Source organism: Schistocerca cancellata, chromosome 5 (genome assembly GCF_023864275.1).
Source record: "Schistocerca cancellata isolate TAMUIC-IGC-003103 chromosome 5, iqSchCanc2.1, whole genome shotgun sequence".
In the NCBI taxonomy this organism is placed as follows: Eukaryota; Metazoa; Arthropoda; class Insecta; order Orthoptera; family Acrididae; genus Schistocerca; species Schistocerca cancellata.
The window spans coordinates 623,637,689-623,651,888 of record NC_064630.1 but is presented as its reverse complement, the minus strand read 5'-3'; the positions used below and the strand labels follow the sequence as shown (position 1 = coordinate 623,651,888).

Sequence of the window (14,200 nt, the reverse complement as noted above, 5' to 3'; positions counted from 1 at the left end):
TGTCTACCATCTCCATGATTTGCCGTAATCAAAGACGACAGAGTGCATCGATGGCTGCAGTGAGCAGCAATGCTGGCGACAGCTGAGTTCAGCAGTCCCATCAGTGAGTGTGCTGCCACTGGGTAGTGTGATCTTGACATGTGCGAAATACTTACAGTGTGCTGTATATTGCAGAACAAAGGACATCTTCACAAATCTTTGATGGCTCAACTGAGCATAACTGGCAGGTTTCTGGTTGAAATATCTTGAAGTGTAGTTGACGACAACTGGCTGCAAGCTTAAAATTTCTTTGAACACTCAATATTTGCTTCCTAAAGACATATTTATTACAAACTACTTTATATTGTACACCATTTATAAACTTAAAGAAAGGCTGCTAAATACCAAAAACACATTATATTATAAACACATTTCATGAGCATGATAAGAAAATTCATAAGCTTCGTTTGACTACCTCATAAATTGTAAAAATTGGGACAGATAACCAGTGTATGAAATGCTGCATTAGCTTCTGCTATTTTACTAACTTTAGTGCAGACTCTCTCTCTCTCTCTCTCTCTCTCTCTCTCTCTCTCTCTCTCTCTCTCTCCACTTCACCCTCCTTAGTTCAGTTTTGTAATTATTATGGGGACATGTGGGAGAGAGATTTGTAAGGTAGAGTTGTTGAGTTCCATGCCAGACTTCTGCATAAATTGTTCACGTGACCATACTGTTTGGAGTAGGAACAGCACAGTATTTGGGAAATTAAAGGTACCTGGAGAATTTTATATAACAGCAAAAAATAGAATAAGGCCATGAGACCTCTCGTTTTCTCTGCTTTATTTGCTACAACTGTAAGAAGTGCAGCTGTAAAAATAAGTACAGCACAAAAAAACACAGGAAACAGACATTTGTATTAAAATAATGTGCATGTAAATAAATATACATGCAACAATACCTTTGTCAATAACCCAGCAACTACGTCGAAACTACTTCCACCAAATATCACAAAAAATTATAGTCACAAGCAGTGTTTAGTGGTTAAAATTAATCCCAAACAGCTTGCATCACCACAACACAAGACAGACAGTTTTCTAAGAAAGCAGGAAAATAACCATGAGCTAATTAAAAGTCAGTAATATTTTATGAATATGCCTCTGAAATCAAGCTGAAAATATATGCTGATGAAATGACAAATTATCCTACTTCCAATGTCTGTGGCCAAACTGCAAAACAAAAGAATAGACACACAGACAGATATAATGTTTTTAATGTCTCATATACTGGCTTGGAGTTTTACTTGCTTAATAACACCCTCGGAAGGAGATGATGGTGATCCCACAATTCTTGGTGTTGTAACTGTTGCTATCAGCATTACTGGTAGCATGTTGACAGCGACTGTTGGTGTTGCATCAGTGGACATGGGTTAAGAGCTGTGGTATTCATTTCAATTATATCAGTGGTTAGGCACCGTTGGCAGTGGTGGCTTTAATTGCGGCATTGGAGGTCGGCTGCCACTGCTGGCCACAGTTATGGTGATCCTGTGCCATACATTTCAGCAATGTTTACAGCCCACTAGACAAGGGACCTCGTAGTGTGATGAAAATGCTGCTGGTCACAGTGGTGGCCAGTTTGATGTGGAGTGATATCAGTGTTGGCTTCAGTGGTGTGATCTATGTTTTGTAGGACTGTCATGGCAGTGGCAGCAATGGCAATGGGCAAAGGTAACCCTATGGTTTGTAGAAATGGGAATAAGGAGTGCATCTGTGGCATCAAATGGGCAATGCACTGTCTGTGGCTGACATTGGCCAGCTGGGATTATGTAGGTTGTTGGCCCATGACACTCGTGTGTCATATCTGTGGTCCTGTGATAGTTGTAAGGTTACAGATTTTGATACAGTTTCTATGTATTGCATTTTGCAATATGGAGCACACAGGTATTGCTGGGCTGCTCCTTCATCCAGCTGTAGGAGCAGTTCGGCACCTGCTGAATTGGTGTGCAGCTGTTAGTAGGAGGAAGCCTGGAGAAGTGAGTTGCAAATGAGTGCAGTGTGCCCAGTGATACATCTGAGTGCAGAAAGTAGGCATGAACATTAATAATTGTCCATGCACATTAGTTTTCTGTGAAATGAGACAACAGGTAATATTTTATGGTAATAGGACTGAGTCAATAAAGAAACAGGTAACTTGAGTGGAGTTAGTGGGTGTATGTGTATAAAAGTTGAAGTCATGTGAGTGAACTTTAGACATCATGGTGACTTATCTATAAACTTACAGTATAATAAAGACAGTGCCTAGTAAATATATTCTGATTAGAAGAGACCTTTCTCATACTTGTTTGCGTGTTATTGACTTAGTTATGTGCAGTACTGAGAGTAGTAGTTTGATAAGCCATATGTCACATAGGCACATGGTTAAGAACTTCATTACCATGATACATGTACCTTGGGAGTAAGAGTACCCACCAGTGCTGTCAAGATTTAGAGGCAGATGCCAAAACAAATATGATAGCAAACAAAAGAAACCATTATCCAAGTACAGCTTTCACCTAACTGATTGAGGCTTGGCATAGTGGTTGATCGGAAAACCTGGGATGTCACTTGTTCTCATATCACAGCAATTGTTGTAGATTGGCTGCTACAGCAAATATATGGGTTCTTCTTTTAGAAACTGCTGTGACCAGCATGCAACTCAGATTCTGCCCAATAGTGCATCCTGCATAGGTAGACCATTGATATGATTCGCTGGTGACTGTTATATTCTGAGTCCAAGAATTGGGTGCAGCAACTTAAAAAGTTGGGGGGGGGGGGGGTTAAGGCTCGTGACATAACTTGGTTCAGCTGTGGCTATTTACAGTTGTGGTCCAGTAAGTGCTTAGGAAAGACACAAGGTCTGCCCCATTGATTTTTCGTACCCTTTATGATGCTTGAAGGCACGGACAATATATTCGGCCTGAAATGGACAGGTGGTGCTGGCTGCCATTTCACTGAAAGACATGCTGAAACAACTGAGAGACGAATTATGGGCCACTGTCAATCACAATTCCTGTTCTCTTGAAGGCCAGGATCTTTCTTATGATGTTAATGGTGGTGTCAGCTGTGTGGCGATAATAGACAGTGTATTTACATAACAAGGATCGTTCAGTGAAGTGTTGACAGCCACCTTTTACTTCAGTTTTAGAAATGACCCTTCAAAAGTTGATTTGTATTCTGTCCCATAGATTTCATGATGCAGACCAGAGAGTGCACAAGTACTACTCTAACATAAAATACAGTTTTTGCTAACAAGTCCAGTGACCTTTGTCAGGTCCATCAATCAACACTGTCAATTACCTATAAAAGAATCCAATGTAAATCTCGTTCTTAAGCCAAGAATCACATGTGGTTGATTGCAATCAGATGTCAGTGCTACAGACACAATCAAAATGATAGATAATTTAAATTTTTTTGTGTGTTGTCCAGACAATTGTTTAAGTTACTAGCTAGGATATTTTAATGAGAGTTAAAATGGTTAGCTCAACCTTTGTCAGTATGTGATCAATCAGCCACACTACTCTGTATCATATTTTTTCAATTTTGGCTACATATTTAATCATATTTCTTTTAAATTTTAAGGAAGGCTCAGGTATTTTAATAAACTATGATGGGGAACTGCTTGTGGTCGTATGTTGTCCATCTACTAAGTTTTCTAAAAAAAATATTGTTTATTTTAAACACACTATTCTCATAGAAATAAGAGTGCATGTACTAGCAGCCACATTGTCATGCACTCTAATAATAAATTTGCTATCCAGATACATCTACCGTTTATCTACTTTTGCTTGCTTATAATTTACATAATTACACTGATAACTGTCAAAGACAATAGATATTTTCATGTTGTAAAAACCAATACCTGTTTATTGTAGACAAGGATGTTTGTTATGATGCTAGTAATTGTTTTCTATTTTTAAATGATGAGTGTGTGCGTGTGTGTGTGTGTGTGTGTGTGTGTGTGTGTGTGTGTGCAATAGCTGAGAATACACGTTTTAAATTTTATTTTGACTGGCAAAAGAAACTTTCTTTGAATAATCATTATAAATCATTGTATTCCTCCACAGTGTACATTTACAGCATCACTAATGATGTTAAGGGGGTACCCCAAAAAAAAGTTGTTTTTTAAATGCTATATATTTTCAAATTGTTTACAAAATAGCCTTTTCTGCTTCAAAATACTGTCCATTACAATTAATACATTTGTCCCGCCAGTGCTTCCAGTGTTGGAAACATTTTTTGTAGTCATCTTTAGAAATGGCTGACAGCTCCTCCTTTGTTTTCATATTGACTTCCTCAGTATTATCAAATCGATGTCCTGTCATGCCTCATTTCATGCATGGAAATAAGAAAAAGTGACATGGAGCTAAGTCAGGCAAGTAATGTGTGTGGGGCAGCAGAACCGTATCATTTTTAGCAAAAAACTGTGTAGCAGAGACAGCAATGTGTGCAGATGCATTGTGTAGGAAGAACCCGTCTTCAGTCTGCCACAAATCGGGTCATTTTTGATTAATACTGTCACGCAATTTTCTTAAAACTTCCAAATAAAAGGTTTGATTGACGGTCTGACCTGGGGGATTTGATTCAGGCAGTTGATGGACGTTCAGAACGAGGTTTGTCATCAATCAACACATTGCCATTTTTAACTCAAGCAAACCATTTGTACACTTGTGTTTTTCCCACAGAGTCATCTTGGTAAGCTGTTTCCAACATTAAAACAGTTTCAGCAGCATTTTTACTAAGCAGAAAACAAGATTTCACAGCTGCATGTTGTTCACTTAAACTTGCCATCATAAAAAATGAAACAAAAACAATACGCTAGCAAAAACAACCACTGCATATTAACAGAACGAGCCAGGTCGACAACACAGGTGGCACGGAACTGGCAATGACTTACGCTATACATGTCTAGTGGCAGAAATGCATACTACACCATTGCCCATAGCAATGTTATTCCAGTTTTTTACGGTACCTCCTTGTATACATCATCTCTTTTGCAAAAAATAATAATAACCATGAAACTTCCTGGCAGATTAAAACTGTGTGCCCGACCGAGACTCGAACTCGGGACTTTTGCCTTTCGCGGGCAAGTGCTCTACCAACTGAGCTACCGAAGCACGACTCACGCCCAGTACTCACAGCTTTACTTCTGCCAGTATCTCGTCTCCTACCTTCCAAACTTTACAGAAGCTCTCCTGTGAACCTTGCAGAACTGGCACTCCTGAAAGAAAGGATATTGCGGAGGCATGGCTTAGCCACAGCCTGGGGAATGGCTAAGCCATGTCTCCGCAGTATCCTTTCTTTCAGGAGTGCTAGTTTTGCAAGGTTCGCAGGAGAGCTTCTGTAAAGTTTGGAAGGTAGGAGACGAGATACTGGCAGAAGTAAAGCTCTGAGTACCGGGCGTGAGTCGTGCTTCGGTAGCTCAGTTGGTAGAGCACTTGCCCGCGAAAGGCAAAGGTCCCGAGTTCGAGTCTCGATCGGGCACACAGTTTTAATCTGCCAGGAAGTTTCATATCAGCGCACACTCTGCTGCAGAGTGAAAATCTCATTCTGGAAACATCCTCCAGGCTGTGGCTAAGCCATGTCTCCGCAATATCCTTTCTTTCAGGAGTGCTAGTTTTGCAAGGTTCGCAGGAGAGCTTCTGTAAAGTTTGGAAGGTAGGAGACGAGATACTGGCAGAAGTAAAGCTCTGAGTACCGGGCGTGAGTCGTGCTTCGGTAGCTCAGTTGGTAGAGCACCTGCCCGCGAAAGGCAAAGGTCCCGAGTTCGAGTCTCGATCGGGCACACAGTTTTAATCTGCCAGGAAGTTTCATATCAGCGCACACTCTGCTGCAGAGTGAAAATCTCATTCTGGAAACATCCCCCAGGCTGTGGCTAAGCCATGTCTCCGCAATATCCTTTCTTTCAGGAGTGCTAGTTCTGCAAGGTTCGCAGGAGAGCTTCTGTAAAGTTTGGAAGGTAGGAGACGAGATACTGGCAGAAGTAAAGCTCTGAGTACCGGGCGTGAGTCGTGCTTCGGTAGCTCAGTTGGTAGAGCACTTGCCCGCAAAAGCAAAGGTCCCGAGTTCGAGTCTCGGTCGGGCACACAGTTTTAATCTGCCAGGAAGTTTCATATCAGTGCATACTCCGCTACAGAGTGAAAATCTCATTCTGGAATAATAACCATGATGATGATGATAAGATTTTAGTGAATGAAACCCTCATGTATTTATATTCTGTACAGGCCTACAACATGTGAGGATACCATAGTCACATCTAAAATAATATGATGATTATTATAAATTAAATTTGAAATAGTTGAAACCAATAGTTACTATACAACGGTTTTTCTTAATAATGAGTCCAGATATCTGCTAAGAATTGCAACTTCACTTCTTGAGTGGACATGGCATAGGGAGGCACTTGGAGTCTTTCATGTATTTTGTTGCTTAAATTTAATGATGTAGGTAATACCATTGTATTTATATAGTTCAGTAGTAGTTTGTGGTATTTGAGATGAATAATGTTTATATTTCTTACTGGTGTGAAAGTGCAATGAATATGAACTAAAAGCTAGGAGTATGAATGTGATTCAGTTGTTTAGTGATTCACTATAAAATAAAGAAAGACACTGTGTCAGCATTGTCAAAACAGGGGAAGCTTACATCCTCTACTTCTCTCAACCATTACCACTATTTCTGCTCAATAATAGATACAGAATTTGAGTATAAAGTTCGATGTTGAGCCAACAAATATTATTTCTTCAATTCAGTTCCAGCCCTAAATGTAGTATAATTTAATTCATATAGTGTCTCTAGCTTTTAATTTTTATTGCAGAGTCTCCTGGAAAAACCAACTGACTGCATACTCAAAAATCTTGTGTTGAAATATGTAAACTCACGTTCTTACTATAATAGTTCCACCTCGGATAGCTGTGCAGGCTCCTGGAGTGATGAAGAGGATGAGTGGGAGAAGACAAGAGATATTGAAGGTCAGTTAGTAACTTATTTCCATGTTCAATGTTTGTAATATACTGGTACAGTATGGAACATGCCAACTACGTTAAAAATAGTACATTTTCTCAGTGAAAATATTATTGTGTGATGAACATGATATGTTTTAAATTACATTTAAAGAGATTAACTGAACGTGTCCATATGTTCTCTTTCTCTTTTTTACACACACACACACACACACACACACACACACACACACACAGAGAGAGAGAGAGAGAGAGAGAGAGAGAGAGATTATCTATTCAGAGTATGAAGTAGAATAATTTGCCAGCCAAAATGTATTTGTTTTCTCTTTTTGTCTGACAACAGCTGTATTCATTGGAGAAATACCCGCCTCTGTAGATGAGACTGCTAATTCTTACTCATGCAATAGTTTTTGATTTGGAGGTAACCAGGTCCAATCCTGGTGGGAGGAAGAAATTAACACCACTGTTATTTGGTTGGCAGGGGTTGATGTGGTGGGACTATGACACTCTTGATCACTATCCTAAGCACAAGGCATAGATTAAATTCCAAATCTCTCTGTAATGCCTTGTGGAATCATGGAATTTGACACAGCCATTGGAAGGGGAATTAAAGCTCAGTGGCTACCCCATTGTGATATTCAAGAGGACTAAACTACAGTATAATCCCGCTTTTACGTTCACGTAATTAACGTTTTTCTGACGGTTACGACATTTTTTATTGGTCCTGTCAAATTTCCTATGCCCACCATGTTAATTTACGCCTGATTTTGCATCAACATATTTATACTTTTCCCGCAATTTACGCATTAGAAAATAATGTTTGTGTAGAAAAAATGACGCTGGAATGTTAGTCATCCAGTAATGTTTACAAATATTACGTTGTTAGGGCACTCTACTCAGCTGATTTGAACTGGTAAACGTGTAAAAGTTGGAACAATTCACGCCATATCTCCCACCACTTCCAAGCTCTACTTGGCATAGTGGCTGATGGCAGTAACTAGGTTCGTTCGAATAAAGATATCATGACCAATCACAACCATTTCCAAATCGTCTCTACTGCACAAATGCAGTTTTGTGACTGTTGTGATCATCACGACACCTTTGTCGAACCATATTTGGTATGTTTCGGCGTATGGCCACTTGGAGTGCTAGTTGCGTTGCTCAAATGTTTTTAGTTTAAACACAGCGCCAATTACGTATTTTCTTCATGGTGAGTAAAACATGTTTTGAGAATTTATACTCGTTGTCAAGTGCAGTATTTAAATACAAATTTTTTGTGATGATACGCAAACAAAAAATGTTAGTGATAGTTTGTGCGTGTGTGTGTGTGTGTGTGTGTGTGTGTGTGTGTGTGTGTGTGTGTGGGCGGGGGGTTCTGCATAACTGATGAGGCACAGTCACTGATAACCTCAAAAAGATGACTACATTGCAAGAGACACAGAATAACACATACACAAACACCACACAAAATACTTATTTACATATTTGCACTTCACAGTGAGAAAAAATTCTCGAAGTGCATCATGCTAAGGATGATACTGCACTAGTGCAGTATTTCATTATTTAAATAATGGATGACAGCTGCAGGCTTTCAAAAACATCTATCATGACATAAAATTGAGTCAAATGTTCCTACTTCCCAGACAGTTATGAGTTCCAGTTACATCAGCGGTTTTTATTTGATAATAAACCTTTATTAGATAATAAACAAGTCCCTAACAAGTCTTTTAATGCCTGTTATATACATATATCAACATAAAGTGCAAGGGGGTATCCTATAAGGAATTTCTACAGCTTAAAATGTTATTTCCCACATGTTACATTTTCCTGCATTTTACACCATTTTTTTAAGATCCTTGAAAAGTGTAAAAGTGGGGTTTCACTGAATGTTGGCTCTGAGTTTGATGTGTGTCCCCCCCTCCCCCCAGTGTCTATCTCTCTCTCTCTCTCTCTCTCTCTCTCTCTCTCTCTCACACACACACACACACACACACACACACATCTTCAAAAACACAAATAAGATTTTAAAACTCCATATGCACTCACCAGCGTCACCTACAAGTTACGTATATAAATCATGAATGGTGGAGATAGTTTATATTCCATACCAATGTTAATAAATGGAAATAGAAAGAGTAAACAAATTTCTGAGATTTTTATCATATCAACAGTTACATACAAAATATACAATACATTATTTTCATTGTAAGTTCTTTCCAATATGAATGCCCAAAAACTGCGAACATTTTGGTGTACATAATGCCATTGCCCCACATTTTACTGTTATTGTCAGAAATTTGTACTGTCTAGCACAGAACTGCATGGAATGAAATAACCTTTTTATAAGATTATTTTAATGTCAGTGTCATTTAGTTTTTCATATGTCTGTTCACCTTTTGTGAAATTGATTGATTATGATGGAAAAGATTTTTTTCTGCTTTACCAGTATATGAGTCATAAGTAGGTATGTAGTTCACTGAGCCAACACAATTGTGTTTAACATGAACTGTCCGCTAAATTATAAAATTTACAACACAAGGAGATAAAACTCTGGTCTATAATTCTTGAAAATGTACGTGGCTATGAGCTGTCATTGGTGAAGATTACATTAGAGACTTTAATTCAGTTACATGTGATTGGCAAACATGCCCGTGCAGAATATCATTTCTGATGAACATCTAACATTGTGGTCTGGTGTGTTTTGGATGTCACAAATAATTTGAGCCACTGTGAAATGTTCCTCACAAAAGTTACTCCACAGGGTGTACCAGGAGGAATGGTCAATATTCAGAGATATGACAGGGATGATTATTCAAAGCAAAAAAGTCTAAGAACCAAGGGCTGTAAAATGCATACCTTCAGAGCTATGATCATGTCTTCATCATCTATACTGTGAAGCAAATCTCTTCTACTACAAGCTGTTTGCTTTCCGTGTTTGGAGAGGCAGTAGTGTGGACTATTACAAGGAAAAAATGTTCGGTGAACATGGGCTCTAAAGAGCTATGAGCACTTGTTCATCTTCGCTACTGTGAAACTCATCTGTTCTACTGAACAAATGCTCATAGCTGGTAAGACATGTGTGTTTACTGGACATGTTTTTTGTATGTGTCCATACTACCGCTTCTCAAAACACAGATAGCAAAGAGCATGCAGTAAAAGAGATTTGTTTCACAATATCAAAGATGAAGAAGTTCTGACAGATCTTACGGTAAGTGTTTTAGAACCAATGTTTACTAGACTTTTTTGCTTCAATTGATCATTTCTGTTATGTAGAATTGTGAGCTGCTGGTGCCAATATAAGGTAAGCGCTTTAATGTGGCTGAAAAATGACTGTCCAAAAACCAGCATCAAGCCTGGAAATAGAATCAAATGTAACTTCCCCTATCAGCATACACTGTTCATTCGTGGTATCCATTAAGTTGTGGATGCTCCAGTTCTTAGGATCATGAAAGTTATCTACAATCATATCATTTGATCATTATATCCAAATAGAATTGTTGTGGCGTAGCAAGACAGCCACACCACTCGGAGGTAGCCGAAAGGCACGCTAACTAATGCAGACGGGCGTGAAGTCTGAAACAGGATAACTATTGAATGGTAGCAAGAAAAGTACGTAGTTGCTTTATACTTAACTTTTATTCTCTGATGAATACAGCGTTCTTCTTGAGACATTTATACTATAACTCTCAAAGTAGGTAAGGCTAATGGCGCCTTGCTAGGTCGTAGTCATGTGCTTAGCTGAAGGCTATTCTAACTGTCTCTCGGCAAATGAGAGGAAGGCCTCGTACGTCTAGTCGCTAGCAATGTCGTCCGTACAACTGGGGCGAGTGCTAGTCCGTCTTTCTAGACCTGCCATGTGGTGGCGCTAGGTCTGCAAGTACTGATGGCGGCGACACGCGGGTCCGACATGTACTAATGGACCGCGGCCGATTTAAGCTACCACCTAGCAAGTGTGGTGTCTGGCGGTGACACCACATTCCTCCCCCGCAAATCGGCGAACGGTCGTGTAATAAGGCTTCCGCCCGCCGTGGGGAGGGCCCCATGTTGACGTATGCGATGAGGTGGGGAGCCTAACAACAGGCGAGGCTGTGCCACCCGCACCCGGCCATTCGGTCCGAGGGGAGCTAGGAAACGCCTGGAAACCTACTCCAGGGTGCACGTCAACATGCGGCGCATGCGCCCGTAATGAGACAGGAGGGGCCGAAGGATCGACCTCCATTGCGTCGGGGTATCCGACGCGCGATGACGCCATGTGGTCCGGAGCGGGCAAGAGTTCCATGGCGGAGGACAGCTGGTCACGGGAAGCGATCGGCGGCGCGTGACCCAGGGAGGCGGATGGCGGCTGCAGCGAAGCGTCCCCTGCGGGCTGCGCCGGCGGCGGCGGCGGCAGCGGCGGCGGCGCGACGCCGTGGGGCAAAATGGAAGGCATCGTCGGGAACACCTGGGGATGAGGCGAGCCAGTAGATGGGTCCCCAGGGCGCTGACCGGACGGCTCCGTCGCTGAAAGCAGACGGGGAGCGGCAGAACCCAGGCGACGACAGAGGCGCAGCCGATTGAGATGCCGACGCACCTCACCAGAGGCCCCCGTAACCAAATACATCGCGCGGCCGAGGCAGCGAAGAATGCGCCCTGCGAGCCAACGCCGTGAACCGCGATAGTTGCGATAGAATACAACGTCGCCTGGAGCAAAAGCAGGAGTCTGCCGCTGCACAGGAACCTGATGCGGCGGATGCAGCAAAGACATCAAGGTTCGATGAGGACGACCGTGAAGCAACTCAGCCGGCGAGCGACCATCGCGGGGCTGAGAGCGATACGAAGACAAAAAGAGCAACAACGCGTCCTCCCGAGAATGCGACTCTTTCAACTTCAACATCTGTGACATGAAAGTCCGGACCAATCGTTCAGCAGCACCGTTTGACTGAGGCGAAAACGGCGCGGACGTCAGATGTTGAATACCATTGGCCGTGCAGAATGACTCAAATTCTGCGGACATGAATTGTGGGCCATTGTCGGAAACAATAGTCTGTGGAAGACCTTCAATGCAAAAGATAGCAGACAACGCTTGGATGGTGGCAGATGACGTCGTGGAAGACATCCGGACAACAAAAGGAAAATTACTGAAGGAATCGACAACAACCAACCATCGAGCATTCCAGAAAGGACCAGCAAAATCTATGTGTAAGCGTTGCCAAGGGGAAGCGGCTTTCGGCCAAGCAAAGAATTTCCGCGGCGGTGCAGATTGTTGTTCGGCACACGCCATGCAAGAAGAGCACATATTCGTAATCGCAGCATCGATTCCGAACCAAGTACAGTGCTGACGAGCAAGTTGTTTCGTACGCACTATACCCCAATGTCCTTGGTGGAGAAGCTTTAAGACAGATGACTGTAACGAACGTGGGACCACGACCCTAGACTGATCATTATCAGAACGCAACAACAAAACACCACGTCGTACAAAAAGTCTCGCCTTGTGAGCAAAAAATCGGCGAACCATCGGATCCTCGATCCGCGACTTCGACAAGGGCCACTGCGCAGCAACAAAACGCAAAACGGTAGCAAGGACAGGGTCCGCAGCTGTGGTTGTAGCTACACGACGAAAATCAATCGGAAACGATTCGACCACGTCATCAGTGTCCGCATCAATGAACATGCAAGCAAGTTCGGAAGAATCGAATGCTTTATCCTCGGCAACAGGCAAACGGGACAACGCATCTGCGTTTCCGTGCTTAGCAGTGGACCGGTACAAGATATCGTAGCGGTACTGCGAGAGGAAAAGAGACCAGCGAATGAATTTCTGCGCTGTACGTGGAGGTACAGGCTTGTTCGGATGAAAAAGCGATGTCAAAGGTTTGTGGTCGGTAATGATGGTAAAGTGACGACCATACAAGAAATCGTGAAACTTCGTAACACCAAACACGAGAGCCAAAGCTCCTTTCTCTATCTGGGAATAATTTCTTTGCGCTGACGAGAGCAATTTGGACGCAAAGGCAATAGGGCGATCATGCGAACCATCTTTGTGCGCAAGCACAGCACCGATCCCGAAATCCGATGCATCTACCATCAACAAAAGGGGTTTCTGGGGATAGAATGGCGTAAGGCAAGTATTTGAAAGCAACGCCGATTTCAATTGGCGAAAGGCGCGTTCGCATTCCGTCGACCAGACGAACGGAACACCTTTACGGCGTAAGCGATGAAGCGGAGCTGAAATGGAAGAGGCATTGCGCAGAAAGCGATGATAATAATTAATTTTTCCCAACACACTCTGTATCTGCTTCAAAGTTTGTGGTGCAGGCAAGTCCTGTATGGCACTGAGGTGCTCTGGACTCGGATGGATGCCTTGGGCATTTATGACATGTCCCAGATACGGCAAGTCACGAGCAAAAAACACATTTGTCCTTCCGCAAGCGAAGACCATTCTGTCGCAAGACCTGAAATAGTGTTCTGAGATTTTGTAAATGTTCTGCTTCTGTCTTTCCTGAGATCACTATATCGTCCAAATAGTTAGCTGCAGTAGGGACCGACGCACAAATAGTTTGTAAATATTGCTGAAACAATGCAGGGGCGGATGCACACCCGAATGGCAGTCTTTTGAATCTGTACAATCCAAGATGCGTGTTAACCACCAATACGCGCTGGGATTCTTCGTCCACCGGTATTTGCAAGTACGCATCTGCTAGGTCCAACTTTGAAAAATAGTTTCCCGGGCACAGTTTGTCAAAATGATCTTCCGGGCGGGGCAAAGGAAAAGTAGCAGGCACTAATTGTGGATTCACTGTTGCCTTGAAGTCCACGCAAAGTCTCAATTTTCCGGAAGGTTTTTGCAAAATAACTAAGGGTGAGGCCCAGAGAGAAGCCTGCACACGTTCAATTACACCTTGTGATTCTAAATCGTGTAATGTTCTTGCGACCTCATCACGCAATGCGTGGGGAACATTGCGCGCTCTGAAAAATTTCGGTTGCGCGTTGACTTTTAGTTCCAAATGTGCTTCATAGTTCTTAGCGCAACCAAGGCCCGTTGCAAAAATGTCTGCAAATTCCTCACATAGACTAGAAACACTGGCTGAAGGCACAGTCTGGTTCACTGATAGGACGTGATTTACTATTGACAAGTTAAACAATTGAAATAAATCTAAACCAAACAAGTTCACTGCAGCAGAAGAACGAAGAACGTAAAATGACACAAGTTTTGTTTGTCCCTTGTATGTTGCAAGAAGGCTACACTGTCCT

At 42.1% G+C, this 14,200-nt stretch overlaps 1 protein-coding gene across 4 annotated transcripts in view; it reads left to right on the top strand.

The window, feature by feature from the left end:
* Positions 1-14,200, top strand: part of LOC126187941 (FHF complex subunit HOOK interacting protein 2A-like) — a 203,017-nt gene that overhangs the window by 118,094 nt on the left and 70,723 nt on the right. For all 4 annotated transcript variants that reach the window (XM_049929312.1, XM_049929311.1, XM_049929314.1 and 1 more), the window contains one exon: positions 6,829-6,982. In XM_049929312.1, coding sequence (XP_049785269.1) covers positions 6,829-6,982 — 154 coding nt within the window. The remainder of the gene's footprint in view (positions 1-6,828; positions 6,983-14,200) is intronic.